Source organism: Fibroporia radiculosa (assembly GCF_000313525.1).
Source record: "Fibroporia radiculosa TFFH 294 genomic supercontigs, scaffold3773, whole genome shotgun sequence".
NCBI lineage: Eukaryota > Fungi > Basidiomycota > Agaricomycetes > Polyporales > Fibroporiaceae > Fibroporia > Fibroporia radiculosa.
This window is the reverse complement of record NW_012133393.1, coordinates 103800-121122: the sequence shown is the minus strand read 5'-3', so window position 1 is coordinate 121122 and position 17323 is coordinate 103800. Positions and strand designations below refer to the sequence as shown.

The 17323-nt window shown below is 49.8% G+C and overlaps 5 protein-coding genes across 5 annotated transcripts; 3 read left to right on the top strand and 2 right to left on the bottom strand.

The window, feature by feature from the left end:
- Positions 1–72: 72 nt before the first annotated feature.
- Positions 73–3637, bottom strand: FIBRA_05093 (uncharacterized protein; the record flags this gene model as incomplete). The annotated part of the gene is made up of 10 exons (XM_012326871.1): positions 73–247; positions 299–406; positions 459–486; positions 2182–2257; positions 2310–2494; positions 2556–2640; positions 2706–2737; positions 2800–2986; positions 3296–3528; positions 3583–3637. The coding sequence occupies 10 exons, from the start codon at positions 3635–3637 to the stop codon at positions 73–75; spliced, it is 1164 nt and encodes a 387-aa protein (XP_012182261.1).
- Positions 3638–5468: 1831 nt separating this feature from the next.
- FIBRA_05092 (uncharacterized protein) lies at positions 5469–11049 on the top strand (the record flags this gene model as incomplete). The annotated part of the gene is made up of 9 exons (XM_012326870.1): positions 5469–5669; positions 5786–5842; positions 5895–5930; positions 5980–7344; positions 7374–8521; positions 8579–9063; positions 9117–10377; positions 10429–10503; positions 10557–11049. 9 exons carry the CDS (start codon positions 5469–5471, stop codon positions 11047–11049), a joined length of 5121 nt encoding a protein of 1706 aa, XP_012182260.1.
- Positions 11050–11121: 72 nt separating this feature from the next.
- On the bottom strand, positions 11122–13159 carry FIBRA_05091 (uncharacterized protein; the record flags this gene model as incomplete). Its single annotated transcript, XM_012326869.1, has 7 exons — positions 11122–11448; positions 11497–12299; positions 12355–12407; positions 12462–12517; positions 12574–12717; positions 12775–13043; positions 13093–13159. The coding sequence occupies 7 exons, from the start codon at positions 13157–13159 to the stop codon at positions 11122–11124; spliced, it is 1719 nt and encodes a 572-aa protein (XP_012182259.1).
- A 1128-nt stretch (positions 13160–14287) lies between these two features.
- Positions 14288–16729, top strand: FIBRA_05090 (uncharacterized protein; the record flags this gene model as incomplete). Its single annotated transcript, XM_012326868.1, has 8 exons — positions 14288–14668; positions 14732–14836; positions 14888–15232; positions 15280–15368; positions 15422–15538; positions 15592–15778; positions 15835–16414; positions 16464–16729. The coding sequence occupies 8 exons, from the start codon at positions 14288–14290 to the stop codon at positions 16727–16729; spliced, it is 2070 nt and encodes a 689-aa protein (XP_012182258.1).
- A 225-nt stretch (positions 16730–16954) lies between these two features.
- FIBRA_05089 (uncharacterized protein) lies at positions 16955–17190 on the top strand (the record flags this gene model as incomplete). The annotated part of the gene is made up of 2 exons (XM_012326867.1): positions 16955–17074; positions 17134–17190. The coding sequence occupies 2 exons, from the start codon at positions 16955–16957 to the stop codon at positions 17188–17190; spliced, it is 177 nt and encodes a 58-aa protein (XP_012182257.1).
- Between the last annotated feature and the right edge of the window lie 133 nt (positions 17191–17323).

The window sequence follows — 17323 nt, the reverse complement described above, 5'->3', positions numbered from 1 at the left end:
AAATGAATACAAGCTATACGATTAATCGCTGATGAACAGGCCACAAGACAATGGCTGTAGCATCCAGCTCTGCTAAGGCAGCGCCACCCAGGGAACCTCGACCTCAAACCTCAGAACGGCGTAGAACTGCAATGACGCGCTAGTATGTTCGCCCTGATTCTCGTTCGAGTTGATTCCAAGCCCATGTTTCACATGATTTGCACTTGCCGCGAATGAGGTTTTGCACCTTTTGATATTCTGAATATGCCTGAAGAGAGCCAATGAGTAGGCCTATCACCGTGCATACCGTAATACATACTTTAGGGCAGCCACAATTTCTGGCCGTGTGCTTGTGTGCGCTGCTAAGAGCACAATGATGGGAACCACAATCTCTCTTGACTCCGGTTTCGTATACCTTGACATAATGCTAGTGGGTATAAGTGAGTTTTTACTGCGCGGCTCTTCTGGTAACAATATACCTGGCATCCGCGGTACTGGTCTCCAACGCTAGATCGAAGAAATTGCAGTATGCTTAGCCGATCTCGGAGAATTAGGTTGACAGGCCGCATTGCACTCACCATTCGATTGAACACATCGTGTTAATGGAAGTAGAACTTGTTCGTGGCGGAGGGGACGGGTTGGGAGTGGTTGAAGGAAATCGACACCAGGGGTTGGATAACGCTTGCTCCGCTAAGCGTAGTGTTATATACATTGAACCATGGAATGTGGCAGAGTGGCCACAACGGTTAATGAACCGCACGATCAAAACGTCCGTCGCCTCGAGGCGCTTGACAGACACGAGACCTCACGCCGTGCGATATCGGAAGTCCGCTGTGTTTGTGGGAAGGAAGTTGATCTGGGGACGGAGTGCCCCACATCAGAACACGCAGTATATGGTGCGCCGAAGCGGCACTGCAAGAAGCCATTCGGACGGCCTACCACACGATCGACCATAGACACATTGACTATGGCGGTGATGAGCTTCCATACACCAATGTAGGATTATCCACCAAACATATCTCAGAAGCAGAAGAAACACTCCACATACTCAAGCGATTTCGGGGCAGATGTCAGGCACGAAGCATCGGAGCTTGTGTCGCCCAACTTACTCCGACTTCACACTTTTGCGTTTGACAGCACATTCACCGACTGTCCCTCAGGCTTCGGGTCGCAGGCGTTCCGCGTTCCTACCCACTTCAACGAAGATGGAGCGCCCGAGTGTTCTTTCAAACCTGCCATAATCGGACAAACGGGATGAGCGCTTGGACACGCCATCTGGATAAGGGCGCGGGGGTTCTGTTACTGAACGTGTAGCGACTCAACTATGGATGTATAGAGCGCAAATCAGCTGACCATCAAACCATGCATGACCACTGCCACCAGCATGAGTGTCACGGACACAAGACCAAAATGCGAGGACCTATTCGGATCCCCGGAGGTGAGCGGACGAAGACTATGGGCCTGAACAAGGTTACGATCACCGGCTGTTCCATGAACAATTTGATACAACGTATACTCCGCCAGCGGAACGCTCTCAACGATTTTGAGGCCACGGCCACGGAAGTATGGCTGAGGCAAGGAAGAGAAAGGTCACACCATTTGCACACGTACTGATACACGCGGTAGTCCGATGGGGGGTGAGGCAATTCTGCAGCCTTGATAGACGAACATATTCTGCATCTGCATCGCCGACGGCACGCGCCTCGCGGGCGACCATCAAAAATCAGCCCAGTAAACGTGACTACTACATACAGAAATCAGCGTGGCTGGCGCACCGCGGAGTAAGTTGATGCCTGCTCCGTTGAACGGTGCTTACCGGTCGGCGCAGCCTGGACCTGCCCCAGGTTCGATCGGGATCCAACCCAACCTTCACTGTGAATATTCATAAAATCCTTTCCCGCTCTTCTTCCCATACCAGCCTGCGTCTACCATGCGCTCCAACAGAATGCTGGGACGGTACTTGGAATCGGATGTACCCTCATACAAGGTTCGTTGAATCGCTAGACATGTGTCCAAGCCGATACTACAAGCGCGATGGATCATATATTGCAGCAGCAAATGTGCGCGAGGTGGGCGTAGAGAAGCGATGAGAAGCGCGCAGCATGCGATGCAAGACACACTCACAAATCAGCTGTGAAGAGATCACGAGTCAACACGCGCAGGGGGAAACGGGTAGGAAAACTAATTCAGATGGATACTGACCTAATTGCAGCGGGCCCATTGGATGATTCATGCCGAGTTTCAGCGTTTTGTCAATATCATCTCGCGTTGCAACCCCCTATAATGTTCAGTAGGCGCCACTGCAATTACAGGATTGTAAACTGGCATACCCTTTCTAAGCTCATGATGGCCTGCCCAGTGTCAAAAGCGTGCCCAATGCCCATGCAGCGGCATATGATGATGACCGTGAGGAGCAGATCATCAATTCTGACAACATATACACGCACCTCGTTGATAAAAGGCATGAGAAGCGCGTTAGACACGAATCCTGGCACATCCTGTGCTGTCGTTACCTCTGACATGATGCTTCAGCTTCACAAAGCTGATTGAAAATTTGCATTGCGATGTATCTATACCTTTTCCACATGCAACAGCAAATGCACGGGAGCGATCAAGGGTGTCTTTCGAAGTTTGGAGCGCCGAAATGAGCTCAACGAGTTTCTTAACACCAACGTTCATCAGACAGACAGTTTGTTCCGTCAGAGGTAGAAGTGTGACAAACACACCATTACTGGCACAGGATTGAAGAAGTGGAGACCTAGGATGAGACAGATGTTACAAAAGACAATGTGGACAACACAGCGCGTATAGGGGACTGACCAACCACCCGGGAAGCGTTCTTCAATGCTTGCTCATCCGCAGCTGATTTTCCCTCTGGAATTGTAGCAGCTGCGATCTTGGTGACACTGATTGATGATGTGTTAGAAGCCAGAATGGCGCCAGGCGATAATTCCTCAGCAAGACTTCGGAAGAGTGACTGTTTAAGAGCTAGATTTTCCGAAACAGCCTGACAAATTATGTCAGCAGTTCTCGTACGGACATATCGAAGACGTAGCCCTAATTGACTTGTGCGCAAATGACGCATATTGGAGGACTTCAGAAGTTCTCCACGACAAAGGATTGACTATTTCTCCGGTGGGGGAAGGCGCATTTTGCACGGGAGGAAAGGCTTACGGCATTAGGAAAGCACCTTTCCGGTGCCTTTCCTTGCCTTTCCGTCATAAAGAAATCAGACAATTATATGTTGTGCTCTACACTATATGGAGACGTCTTCGAGACCTGACCATGTAAGCACTGGGCAGTACTCGATACTCACCTCGATGACCATGTCAACATCTCTTATGCCTCTGATTCCCTGCTCAGCATCAACAATTGAAACAAGGTCGCGGGCCTCCTTGGCGTGCTCAGAGGTGATCTTGCCTTTAGCAACGTCCTTCTCCAAAATCTTGTCCATAAGCTTCATACCACTCTGTATTTGCGCGTTCGAACGGTCATATAGCAAGACTGGTACACGCGCATGCACCGCGGATACAAATGCGATACCAAGACCTGGAGGGGGCAGGTCAACGTCATGGTGAGAGGTTCTGTGGCGTGTATACACACCCATCTGGCCCGCGCCCAACACTGCGACTTTGCGAATTCCATGTGCGACAGACATGGCTTGCACAATGTAAACGTGTCCTCAATGTAGACTGGCGTCCCAGAGCGAGTGGAGGTTCAGTACCAAGTTGCTTTAGCCTTCGGTGGCTTGCGCGGCGCGCGCCCGTCACTTCACTAGCAGGATTGCCGCGGGTGACTTCGAGCGACGGCGCGCCACCGAAGCACGTTCTATGCGGCCTCGGTCGCATTTGCAGGTACTTCATCTGCAGACCTGTATTTTGAAAGCTTGTCACTCCAGACCCGTTGGCCGCGTAGAGATGAGAACTTCGAGGGCCACGTTTGAATCGATCCCCCAATATCGCGATATGTACGGGAAAACTTCATTCAACCATGATCATGTTGCTGAATATATATCAGACTAGTAGCTTCGGATTCGGCACGCAATTTTACTCGGAATTAAGCTATTAAACATTACTGACCGTACTTGGTACCGGTGCATCTCGCGTTGGCTCATGCCTAAGGCATCAAATCACGCTGGAGAGTGCTGACAATTAATACAGCGTGATCCTTCCGGAATCTGTAAAGATGTGCTGGGCACTAGCTACGCAATGGCGACCCGAAAAGCTTTCAGAAGATTGTTGAAACACAGACAAGACGCTAGTTCAACAGTCTCGGAGCAGTACGCTGAGTTGCTTGTCGTCTTTTTTTCCAAGCTATAATTGTACTAGTATGAATATCCAACACGTTATCAATTCTAGACTGGCGATCGATAGGTAACACTGCAGTAGATTTCAATATGTGTGGTGAACAGCCGTTCTCGCAGATGGTAATTTTGTAGAAAGAAGCAGATTTGGGAAAATGCACCGTGATAAGTGCCTGGATAGTCCTGAGCTGTTACTTGATAGCGAGCTCAACGATAGAGGCCCATTCGTCCAACATTTGTCCAATGTTTCGAGATCTTACTGCCTCTCCCACCTCGCATGAGGCCACAATGGCACCTGTGATTGAGTAAGGACGGCAAATGGTGACATCCATTTTAGATTGTCGCCTAATAGTAGACTTCTCGAACACCTTTGTCGGTACATATTATAACCAGGTAGGAACAGGTAGCGCCTGTTCATGTATGGTTCAACATCAAAATGTATGTGCTCTGGAAAGCAGCAAATGAAGGACAAGCTTCAGACGATGATTAAGGATACGTAGCAGGCCAGGAAACTCATGTCATAAATTATGCGATAGGTAGAATTAATCGCATCTGCTCTATAGCGTATCGAATATTTCTTTTCTAGTGGGATTTGACGTCCACAAGGTTATGATGATCTCCTTACCAGCAATGCCAGTTCTCCGAGCCCGACGGCAACTTGATGGCAGACCGCATCAACGGCTTGAGTCGAGCGCTCAGCCTCAGGAATGATGCTGCTAGCATAACCGCTAAAGCGAGTCGAACGACCACCATACAAAGAGATATATCATCCCTAGCAGCAGAGAGAGGACACTTACTTCAAGTTTATCACCGTAGACGTAACTTGAGGAGCCGGCAGACAGATTTGGGCACTAAGGTGGAGTAGATCTCTAATGTAAATACCGCTATAAAGTAAGCTATCAATAATGAAACGAGGTAACTTACAAGCAATTTAATTTAATTGCTTTCTGGTTACGAAATCCATCATTTGTCACTCCGACCAAACAATCTCACCCCGTATTCGCAAAATGCCCCTCTCTATCACGCACGCCGACGACATATGGCCGCAACCATTCTCAAAGCTATACTCCCTGCACTGTAACTGCCTTAGCTACGGCTCCGTCCAAAAATCTCGTCGAACCGTGTCGTACATGTTGAGAACGGCCACACGAATCCGATCCTACGCGCGCTTGTATGACGGCTCACAATGAATCCAAAAGCGCGATCAAACATTATGAGCAATGGTGACGGATCTCTCTCAAAGCGAGATGGCAGGAAGAAGGGCAGGATAACTACGGAGCCAGAGAGCTCAAGAATGAGCGACGAGCGCATTGAACACGAGCGTACGGTTTGGGTGCAGCAGCGGCAGGCGGAACTCGAGGGCGTGTTTGACACTCACGACACTCTTGTGCGTATTTATTCTTGCATAGTGATTGGGGGTGAATTTTTTTTCTGGCCAGCTCTCCATCGCATTTTCTAGGATGATGTGAATGATTTGTTCGCTTCTTGCTGACCGTTTCTTAGGTTCGGGAAGCCTTCCATCTGGAGAAGTTTGTAACGTTGCTATCATATGACCCCAAGGTGCGTGCTACGTCGTGAGCATTTTCAATGCGATGTTTGATGATATACCCAGGTCGCAAAGTCTGATACGTCGACTGTGTTCCAAGAGGTAAATCTCCTCCACCGTACCGTTCTTTGTTACTCAAAGTTGCCCAAAGTACCACGCGCGTTTCGATCTCGTGAATAACGCTTCCACCGCTGGACCTTCTCGACAAACACGCCGAGCACATACCGAGAGGTTACACATTCTCAAGGGTTCATCGGACAACCTATCGGTAGCTTCACCGAAGGCTAAGCGAGGCAAGAAGGCCGACTCTCAAGTGGATATATCGACGTCTTCTATGTCAATCTCTGCTATAACGACAAGCCAAAGTATACCCTCTACACTGCGGAAGAAGGCAGGACCGCAACCAGAGACTGTGAATGGCCCTCTGATAGTTTCGCCAGAGGCCAAAGGTTTTAGGGTATTGGCTGGGCGAGGAAAGCGAGTTACTGGTCTCCCCATGACCGTTCCATCCAACGCCGCAGATAAAGGCAAACATATTGCCTTTTCTGACGTTGCACCGAGCCTTGGGATGAATCGCAAAGGCAAAGGCAGGCTGCAACAAGAAGAGGTAGTACACGTTCCCTCGACGTTAAACATTAGTCGAAAGGGCAAGACCAAGATACAGCGTGAAGATGTGACGTCTGATACGCATTCGCCATTACGTCGGCAGAAGAAACGTATGGGTGAAGATATTGCAGTCTCTTGTGCGCATCCGCCTCCGCCTCCAAAAAAGCGGCGAGTGGCTGCAGTAAGTTCAGATCTTTCATCAGGAACCTTCCCTCCATCCCAGGCGCAACCGTCTAATTCCATTTCCGCCGTACTTACTGGGCGTACACCGGCGCGAAAACGGATGTCATTGAACCTCGATGGATTTGCGACCCCGCGAGCGCACGGTCTTACAACGGACTTGTCTCCACACAAATCGGCCCTCAAACGCATAAAGTTGATTGTCCGCGCCCCCGAGCCTGTGTACACAAATCCCCGTCAGAAGCCACCGCCTCCGCGGCATGGCCAATCGTTAACATCATTGCTGTCATCGTACACGATATTGAGCGACCAGGATGTCGACGAGGCGGGCATAAAGCAGCTTGTGAAAAAAGATGCTGCGCTATGGGATCGCGTGGACACGTTGCGCAGGCAAGGTCGCTTTTTTCCTGGACGTATATATGCGGGCGAAGATATGTTGCTTGTCTCAGGCAACCATGATGCATCGGCCGGACAACCAAGTCGAGATGTCTGGGCTCATGTTGTAGATGCGGTGAAGGCGCGAGCACAACATCGCTCTATAAATGGTCGCCAGGTGGCGGCGCAGGTTGCAAGTAGGGTACGCGCGTATTGGGATACCCGTGCGCTGAAGGAGGACAAGGTAAAGCTACAGGAAGAGAAGCGCCTGCGAGCTTTGGCAAAGGCAACAGTGAGGATGGTTGTTGCGGAGTGGAAGAAAGCTGTCCATGCGAGTATTGCTCTTGCTATCATGGTGCATCTCTAATAGTTCCTTATGTATAGCATATCCGAGAGGAAGAGCGACTGAAGCGCGAAGAAGAAGAGCGGAGGCGCGGACATGAGCATTTGGATGCCATCCTTGATCAGTCCGGTCAAATTCTGGAAGCACAGCAGCTCGACCTGAGTAAAGCTGCACCTCGTGCTCGTAGCAGGTCTAGCGACATCCCAGCTACTCTCAAGCATTCAGCTCCAGTCTCCTCCGATCCAGATGAAGATGACGATGACGATTTATCTGGACAGGATGACGATGGAAGCGCTATCTACTCTCAACACGCGAGAAGCAGCTCCGAGTCTCAAGATGATGACGCTGGCGTCGATTCGAGCTTTCTGTTGGGCAATGTGGTCGCTCAAAGCCCTCGTCGCTGGTCGAGGTCGAGATCGCTGACGGATGTCTCCAATCACAGCTCATCTGTTTCCCACTTCCAGGATGCTGCAGATAATCTCGACATGGAGAATGATGTTTCACAAGCGGACATTGATCAACTAGAGTATCCTTCGAGTCCATCGACTTATTCCGAGCAACAATCATTCATGAAGCTTTATTCGCCAACAGTCGCATCCCGTAATCCTTCCGAAAACGCGATGCAAGATATTATTGCCGATACCTCTGGCTTAATGCCTACGTCTAGGAGTTCGATCAATCTCGATCCTATACGAAACAGCTCTTCCGCGTATCGATTGATGTCGAGTGGGACACCTGAAGAGATGCTTACCGACAATTTCCTAGAGTTAGAATACCCGGAATCCCCCAGGCTGTCTCTAGCGGTTTCGGAGGCTGTTTCAGAGCGAGAGTATGAGCCACAGCGCGCGATCGCTGCAGAGCCTATTACGTCTGTTCTATTCCCTAGCGTGGTCGAAGAGAACACATCTAGTGCAGAAGTCAAAGATTCGTTAGATGAGGACCAGTATGATCAAGTATCCGGTCCTCAGGGAGATCTGCAGGAAGATGACGTGGAAGAGAATGTTTCAATACCTCCATATCTTCGCCCTTATGCCGTTGCACCCGTGGAATGGGATCCTCAATCCGCAATGCAGCCGCCATTTCTTTTACGCGGGAGCCTCAGGCCTTATCAGAATGCTGGGCTTGAGTGGTTGGCCAGTTTACATGCGAATAATCTCAATGGCATTCTGGCCGATGAGATGGGCCTTGGGTGAGTAGATAATCCTGATCATAAACCGTACGACATTGATTCCTGACACATTTTTAGAAAAACGATACAGACAATTGCTCTACTTGCCCACCTCGCTTGTGATCGTGGTATCTGGGGTCCGCATCTCATCATCGTTCCTACGAGTGTGCTGTTGAACTGGGAGATGGAGTTCAAGAAGTTCTTGCCAGGTTTCAAGGTCTTGAGCTATCATGGAACCACGAAGCGTCGGAAGGAGCTGCGACAGGGTTGGAACAACAAGTATCATTTTAACGTGTGTGTCACGTCATACACACTCGCTAGCCGAGATGCCCATGTCTTCAAACGGAAACCATGGTATTACATGATTCTGGATGAGGCGCATATGATCAAGAATTTTAAGTCCCAGCGGTGGAACATCCTTCTCATGTTTCGCTCGTTTCGTCGTCTGCTCCTGACCGGGACCCCCCTTCAGAACAATCTTACCGAACTTTGGGCATTATTACAGTTCCTCATGTCGGGTACCAACTTTGCCAATCTGAAGGAGTTTGGAGAATGGTTCTCAAGTACGTGGCCAAATTGTCTCGTGAAACGAACGCTCATCAACTCGCCTATACAGACCCTCTTGAGAAAGCGATCGAAATGGGCACCATGGACGACGAGACGCAACAAAGGGTCACGAAGCTACACACTGTCCTCCGGCCCTATCTTCTGCGCCGATTGAAAAGAGATGTAGAAAAAGAGCTTCCGCAGAAGTATGAGCACCTCGTCATGTGTGCTCTGTCAAAGCGACAGCGTTTTCTGTACGATGAATTCATGGCTCGCGCGGAAACTAGACATGACTTGCAATCAGGCGTCTACCAGAAGATCGCAAACATTCTCATGCAATTGCGCAAGGTGGTCAATCATCCAGACCTATTCGAAGTTCGTCCTATTGTAACGTCCTTCGCAATGGATCGTTCGGCCATTGCGGATTACGAAATTAAGGAACTTCTGATTCGACGGCGTCTGCTACACTCTAGTGATGAGGATAGTCTGGATCTCGACGTCTTGGGTTTACAGTTTGTGCACTGGCAGAATACGTCTCGTATTGCTGCCTCTGAGATCATTCGCCTGGATGGTACAGCACACCTCCCAATGATAACCGAGCTACCTGGGGAGCCACCTCCGTACGACACTCGCAGCGTTGAGGGCTACAAACGCTATCGGCAGTGGCAGCTGCGAGCGGCGCGCATTGCAAGATGGGCTCAAATAGGCTATCTGAACAGGTTGCGCTGTGCACGTTTTCCTGTGTATAGTCGGGAGACGATTGCTGTCGCGCAGCGTCTTTATGTGCCCCTTATACCATTAGCAAACCTTTCCTTGCAATCTTGGAACACCGTGACAAGGGTTCATTCTGCAATCAAGTCCTACTCCTCGAGAGCTGAAGACATTGCCGACCTTGTCGACCGTTTTGCATTCGTTACACCCAATGTTGTCGCTCGGGACATGCCCGAAATTGCATTAGCGGGAGTGCCGGCAGCTATACTTCAATTACTTAGCGAAACCGGTTCCGATGTACTATTGCATCGTGTCAGCGTGAAGCTTCAGATTGCTTTTCCGGATCCTTCCTTGCTACAATTTGACTGTGGCAAGCTTCAGGAGCTTTCACGGTTATTGCGGGAACGCAAGGCTGGAGGACATCGTATATTGATCTTCACACAAATGACTAGAATCCTTGATATTTTGGAAATATTCCTAAACTTCCATGGATATCTATACCTACGCTTGGACGGCGCAACCAAAATCGAAGATAGACAGTACATTACGGAGCGTTTCAATTCCGATCCCAGAGTATTCTGTTTTATCTCATCTTCACGGTCAGGTGGTGTCGGTATAAAGTACGTTGCTCGTGCGATTGCAGACTGCTGTTTGTCTAACATCAATTACAGTCTCACAGGAGCGGATACTGTCATATTTTATGACAGTGATTTCAATCCACAGATGGATCGACAGTGCGAGGATAGGTATGTGCGAGCATACAAACGCCAGACACAAGCTAACAAGATTGACTGTCCAGGGCGCATCGCATTGGACAAATACGCGACGTGCATATTTATCGTTTTATCTCACGACACACGGTGGAAGAGGCATTGTTGCGAAAAGCAAATCAGAAACGATCGTTGGACGATATCGTCATTCAGAAAGGCGAATTTGATTGGCGATCGCTGTTCTCCGACGAGTCTGCGCTGACAAAAGCGTTGGGTGAATATGAAGATGCAGAGGACGCCCATGCGGCTGCCGTTGCTGCCAGTGAAGAAGTTGCTATGGTCGGTGCAGATGAAGCTGACTTCAGCTTAGAGGGCAGTGGAGGACGAACACACAATATTGAGTCGAAATCCGCCGCACAACTTCCACAATCCCCAGGAGCCGACGTAGCTCCAGATGAGATAGATGAGCCACAAGCGTTGGACGACGAGGATGATGAGGCCGAGGAAGGGGGAACAACCGTCGATTATATGCTGGCGGTCGTGCGGTCCGACATGGATTTCTTCGCCGATTGGCGCATTTGAAGTATATATATTTCTACTAATCCCGTCTTTGTTGTATTTTGTGCATCATTGTTGTATCGAGAGCACGTTGAGTTAATTGTTTCTATATATAACGTACACCTGGCCTACGAGGACTGCAGAGGATACGAGCATTGCAGTGAGTGCGATTAAGAAATTGATTCTGAGGAATTGCATTGGCCGGACGTGAATGCCCTTTTGTTGCAGGATACGACGCCAAAGAAGCCCTGCGAGAGAGGCTGAGAATGTGAGCGTGATAGCCCCATAGTTTGATCCTAGCGCGAGGGCATAGATGGCACCCTCTCTCGAACGAGGATTAAGTGATTCGCCTGTACCGCCTGAGATCCACACCTGTATAACCCGCGCAAGGAGAATAGTAGCACCGATGTTGGTGCCGCAAACCTGTATGGCCAGATTAGACAAAAATATATAGAGGAGATCGCAACATACATTGCAGAATATACACGCGATGAAACCCATACCACCAATCGCACCTAGGACACCAATTTTGTCAACCCATGCAGCCCACCACTGCGCTAAAACCTCCACCCATCCTTGTGTCGATAAGCCCTGCACGAGGATGAACATGAGAAAAGCAAAAGGCAATAGTGAGATTGGAAGTCTTCGTGCAACAGCCGTGACGGTAGGGAACGTTGTCGAGAAGCGATGAGTGTATTTCGTTGCAATTGTAGACAGTGTCATCGGTGCTCTCCCTTGCTCCTCCTGGACTGAATATGATCGCGAAACAAACGGAACAGAAAGATTCTCTACCTCGATTTCCCCTCGTAGTATCACCGGACCATCAAATTTCGTTCTATCAGTTCCTCCATGTACAGCTTGTGGCGTCTGAACTCCATTACGCAAAATCCGGCTTCTCCTCGCCCAATCGTGGTGGGTATCGCGCAAGAGCATGACAACCGCAGGCGGGACAGTGACTTCCCAGACAGGAACGCCGATGGTGCTTGTGCCTACAAGCACGCTTAACGTGACAAGAAGGAGAGCACTACCGAAAATGGCTCCCTTCTTGTCGACGAGAGTATCTCCCATGTCGTCGACTACCGTCGGATCCAAGTTGATTGAGCGGGGAATCAGGTCGCGAGAACGGAAAAGCCCCAGAATGAGTATGGGATAAACGCTGATGGCGGCACCGAGAAACGGGAGAATGCAGTGGGCCGTGTAAGTGGTGAAGGAGAGCGAAAATGCACCCGATAATACTAAATTTGTGGGGTTCGAAGATACTAAAACTACTGATGCTGCGTAGGTGGGACATGAAAAATCGGCAGTATGAGGGGTTACACGCGGACATACCCATATTGGCTGCCGCAAATTGGGAAAATATCCATGCGGTTGGGTTGACAATCCTACACATCTCGTGTCAGAACGCATCTGAAAGGGAGAGAAAAAGGAAGCGTTACCCAGACACCCTGGTGAGATAAGCCAAGAATGCCGTGCCAGAAAGAATAACTGGGTCCTTTTAATAATTCAAATGAATGAAGCCTTACATACTCATGCTTCTGTATCACGTACATTTCCAACGATGACACCGCAGACCAGAAAGAAAGCGTAGAGGGATGTAAACAGTTTGCGCCCGGAGGAACCCCCCTTCTGAACAACCCAGAAGGCCAGAAAGCGCAGGAGACCTGTAGCATCCAGTGATATGGACAAGTATGCCTGATAAATTCTGATATAAGTACACAGCCTGGTGTATAAGAGAACAAGTGCAGATACTAGAGAAATGAACAAAGCCATGATATCGAGTGGCTTGACACCATTGGCGCCGACGATTCCGTCGCGTACGACAGCTCCATTGATAGCACCAGAAGCCAGTAAAACGAGGACAGAAAGCAGTGGTGCAGAGATAAAGTTCAGCGGAAAGAAAGCTCTCTTCAGAGGTTCAGTTCGAGGGGTAACGATCCCAAGAGCTACGAGGGCGGCTCGGGCCTTACTTAGAATTGTATGTGGAACCGGAATGCGAACCGGGAAGATAACCGCCGCATCTGCAGGCAATAAATTTTCACAGTAACATTTTCGAACACTGTCACTCACTGGAGAATAAGAAAAACACTAGGACGAGTATTGCACGCCAATCTCCCACATTAATTCCAGACGCCATCTCCCCTACTCACATAGTAGCGTCCCCGGAGAGATACGGCACCAGTCAAATTTCCTAGAGCTATTCCTGAGCTTTTTGACCGTCTATCAAATGGCGATTCCCTGTCTATACTACAATTTACAAGCTCGTCAGCGGGACAGCTACTGGTAGGGGGAAAAGTGATCCCGAGTCAAATGCCAATGCATCCATTGAGAAAATTGCGTTGTCGACGAGCTTTCTGAATTGAACTTACGGAGTTATGATCAGTCGTTCGCGACCATCGTCCTGTAAACCGAGCGCACCGAGTCACTAGTAGTGACGAGTAGCAACTTGTGGGACAGATGAGCTCACACTGCAAGCTAAAGTCAGTAATAATACTGAAATGTAAACAATTTATTAATTTATTAATTTTCCCGTAATGATAGCATTGTTGGCATTTCGTCTAGGTAAACAATTGTACGGGCTCTGATAAGTTGTCACCCGAAACTGACTCGACTCCAATAAATCGATGTCACTTCTTGGCTTCGCCCTCATGATCACTGCGCGACCTAGAATAGCTAGCAAGTTTTTTGAGCTGGAAACGTCTCAGTAAAGCGAAGATACTAGTCCTTTCGAACACCGATATTCTGTGGGACTTTGAAAGACGCTCTCTCAGGCTACATGGATCGAGAACTACTCAGGCTATGTCCTTCGAGTGTAGCGTCAATGTTTGCGGCCCCGATGGTCAGATAAGCCAATGTGACTCTTCCTGTATACAGCGCTGCCGCTTTGACTCACCTCTGGCGAATCGCGGACGCAATGCTTGAAGCTTGGGGTACTAAATAGCAGCCGACTGTAGCTCATCAATTCGAATTTCGTTATCAGAAGTTGTTCCGGAGTCTCAAGCTGGATTGGCTGACTCAATTTGATTGATCCGTTGTTCTCTTCTGGCGGCATCGTACTGCAAGAACATAGAGGACGTCGGCGCCGATATGTTTGATGGATTTTGCTAGTTCTCAGCGTTTTCGGCTACCAATCTGTCAAGAGGTTGTTGAGTTTGTCATCGGTGAGCATTGTGCCCCACACCCGAAGCAGCATTGTTATATTGGGCGCCCTTATCATAAAACCACGCAGTTCCCGGGTTGAACTACCTACCGCTGTCTTACTCTCATGGCTTCATCTGCTGCGCTGACTACCACTCACCTCCCGCAACTGAGAGCTGAGCTTGCGGATTGGAGGCAGAAGCAACCATCACAGGCCAGCTTCACCACTTCCCTGCCAGTGTCAAGTGTCAGCAACACCCTAGACACTACGGTGGGTAAGAATGTCATCGTCGCGTTTCGGACCCGCCCCCCTCTGGAGAATGAAGCAGAAACCAAATTCTCTGTGTTCGAGCGTGATTTAGGAGAAAATGCTCCAGAATCGGCTGACCAGGAAGAGGAAGATTTGAAACCGACTGATGTCGCCGAAGGACAGCCAGCGTTTTGTGCAGGCATTAGTGTCACCGCTGCAGAGCCTGGGGAGTTCGTTGCGCACGTACCAGGATGGAAGGTGAAAGCACTTGCCTAACACACTACTGATTCTGTTCGGGGCTCATTTCTACTGTTCTCACAGTGGAACGGCCCCACATTGACTCACAAAAGGTTCTCCTCCGACATTGCATTTGGCCCCGACGTGGAAAACGAAGAGGTCTATCAACGTACGGTGGTCGCTCATGAGGTAAGACTTTCATCCCTTCGCCTTTCTCCCATGTTGGTTGACTTCGATTAGTTTCTCACTCTTGCACTCTCCGGTGGTATAGCGTGCATTCTCGCCTATGGCCAAACAGGCTCAGGAAAAACGTTCACAATCGAAGCGCTCGAGCAACGAGTTGCGCGAGATCTGTTCACAGTATCGAAAGTCATGGCGCAGCGCCTTCGCGATGCGGAGCGAAGAGATGCAGCTCAGAGTGATGCCCCCCTAGACGAAGCGGAAGGCGATATCTTCGAGTTCAGTGCGACGTTCCTAGAGCTACTTGGGAAACGTGCGGTAGATCTGCTGGAGTCTGTGGATGGCCTGTCTGTTGATTCACAAGGTCACCCAATCCGCACCGAGGTTGTGGTTCAGGAGAACAAGGTATTTGCATGTAGATGACATGCATATTCCGCTCATCTAGAACCTAGGCGGGCGAAGTACGCCCTAAGTTGGTTTCAACGGTATTCCGATCGTCGGATGAACTCGGGGGACTTATCGCAACGGCCCTTTCTCATCGGTGCGTCCTTTGCTATGCATGATTTGTTAGTGATACCCATACCATCGCCATAGACGTACCTCTGCGACCGCGCGCAACGCAAGATCCAGCCGTAGTCATGCTATTTTGACCATCAGGATCAAGAACAAGCTACTGCCATACGCAGATGATGGACAGCTGATCCTCGTAGAGTGCGTCTAGATACAAAGATTTCATGGTATGACATGTAACAGTCATCTGACAGTCTGGCCGGGAGTGAACGCTATGAGGACTCGAAAAGACATGACAAGCAGCGAATGACAGAGTCCAAGGAGAACAACACAAGCCTTATGAATCTGAAGGACTGCGTGCGTGCGAAGGCAAAGATGGCCAACGAGGACGGCTTCGTGCATATTCCATGGCGTATGAACAAGTTGACCATACTTCTTAAGGTATATGCGAGGTCGTCATAATGCATACGGGTATTGATGCATACGGGGAAGAACAGTCAATATTTGACCCGGAGTCAAGGCAAACATCCAAGACGCTGATCATCGCGCATGTTTCGCCCCACATTCAGGATTGTACGCACAGTGTCAACACGCTCTCGTACGCCTCCCCGTTCAAGACCTCTCCTCCGAAAGCCAAAGGTCCCGCGCCGTACGACCCGACTGACCCACGAACTTGGAATACGGTGCAGACGCAGCAGTGGCTGAAAGAAGAATTCACCAAACGCGCACGCACGAGGTTAGCTGCGGCATACAAGGTGAAGGAGAAGGACGTCAGGGCGCGGGTCATTAAATTACCGCCGCCGGATATGAGCGCGCCAGTAGTGCTTGCAGTAGATGTGGAGAAGCTGTGCCCGGAGGGCATGACGGCGACACACTTTGGGCGGATGTACACGACCGAATTCGTCCAGCGGGTGATGGAGCTAGCGACGTTTAGCGAAGAGAATGCGCCGCACGTTGTGCGCTCTGCGGCCGCAGAGGTGGTGGGGTCGCTCACATACCTCCTTCTGACCGCGAAGACAAGGACGCGGAAGGAGATCATGAAGAGCCGAAAGAAGTTGACGCTGGATGCTACGTACGGTAAGTAAGTTGCGATGATTCTCGGTCCCAATTTTCATTCTCTCTGCAGGTGAAGTCCCCACACGAATGGTAGTGTCAGCCGCAGGCGCGGACGTCATTCAAGTGCCGGAGTGCCGCCAGCTGCGCTTGTATTCGGACGAGGAGATACAGGCTACTTGGGAACATATGGGCAAACGGTGGACAGAGACGATCGATACCGCGATGGCTGAGGCTGATGCGGAGCACGAGAATACGGATGATGCTCGGGTCTCCGCAATTGTGGCGATGTTAGATGCATGGAGGGCTCTTGCAAAACAAGGTGCAGAGACAGTTTAGGATACCCAGGACCATTGGTATAGAGACCTCATCTGCCGGAATTCGATCTAAGCATGGCTTTTAAGGAAAGTATGAGCCCGGATGGATACCGTATATATTCGTAGTCTGAGCCGGAGAATATCGCTTAGACGAATGATGTCAGCATAACTTCTGCGGAAGCTTGAGGTTTAAACGTGGTTCCAATTTCGCTCATGTGCGCATGAACGATAATAACGTTCTTCCACCATGTCCTACCGCACATTCCACTTCCTTGTTCGTGGCAAAGTCCAAGGGGTATACTTCAGAGCGTTTGCCAAAGACATAGCCCACGATGTCGGCGTCGTGGGATGGATCATGAATGATACCGTACGCCCTCCAAACCTGGCAATTCTCTGCGTACTCAATGAGACCTCCCTTTTCATCAGCATGGGAACGTCAAAGGAGTAGCGCAAGGTTCAGAGACGGGCTTGACCAGATTGTAAGAGCAATTGAGATTCAACCAAAGCGAGGATCCTGAAATCCGATTTTCTTTTCTTTCTCGTTGGGCAGCAAGAAGGCATTGTCAACAGGACCTCCGCATTCCAGAGTTACGAGCGTAGAGCTGACGGAAGAGGG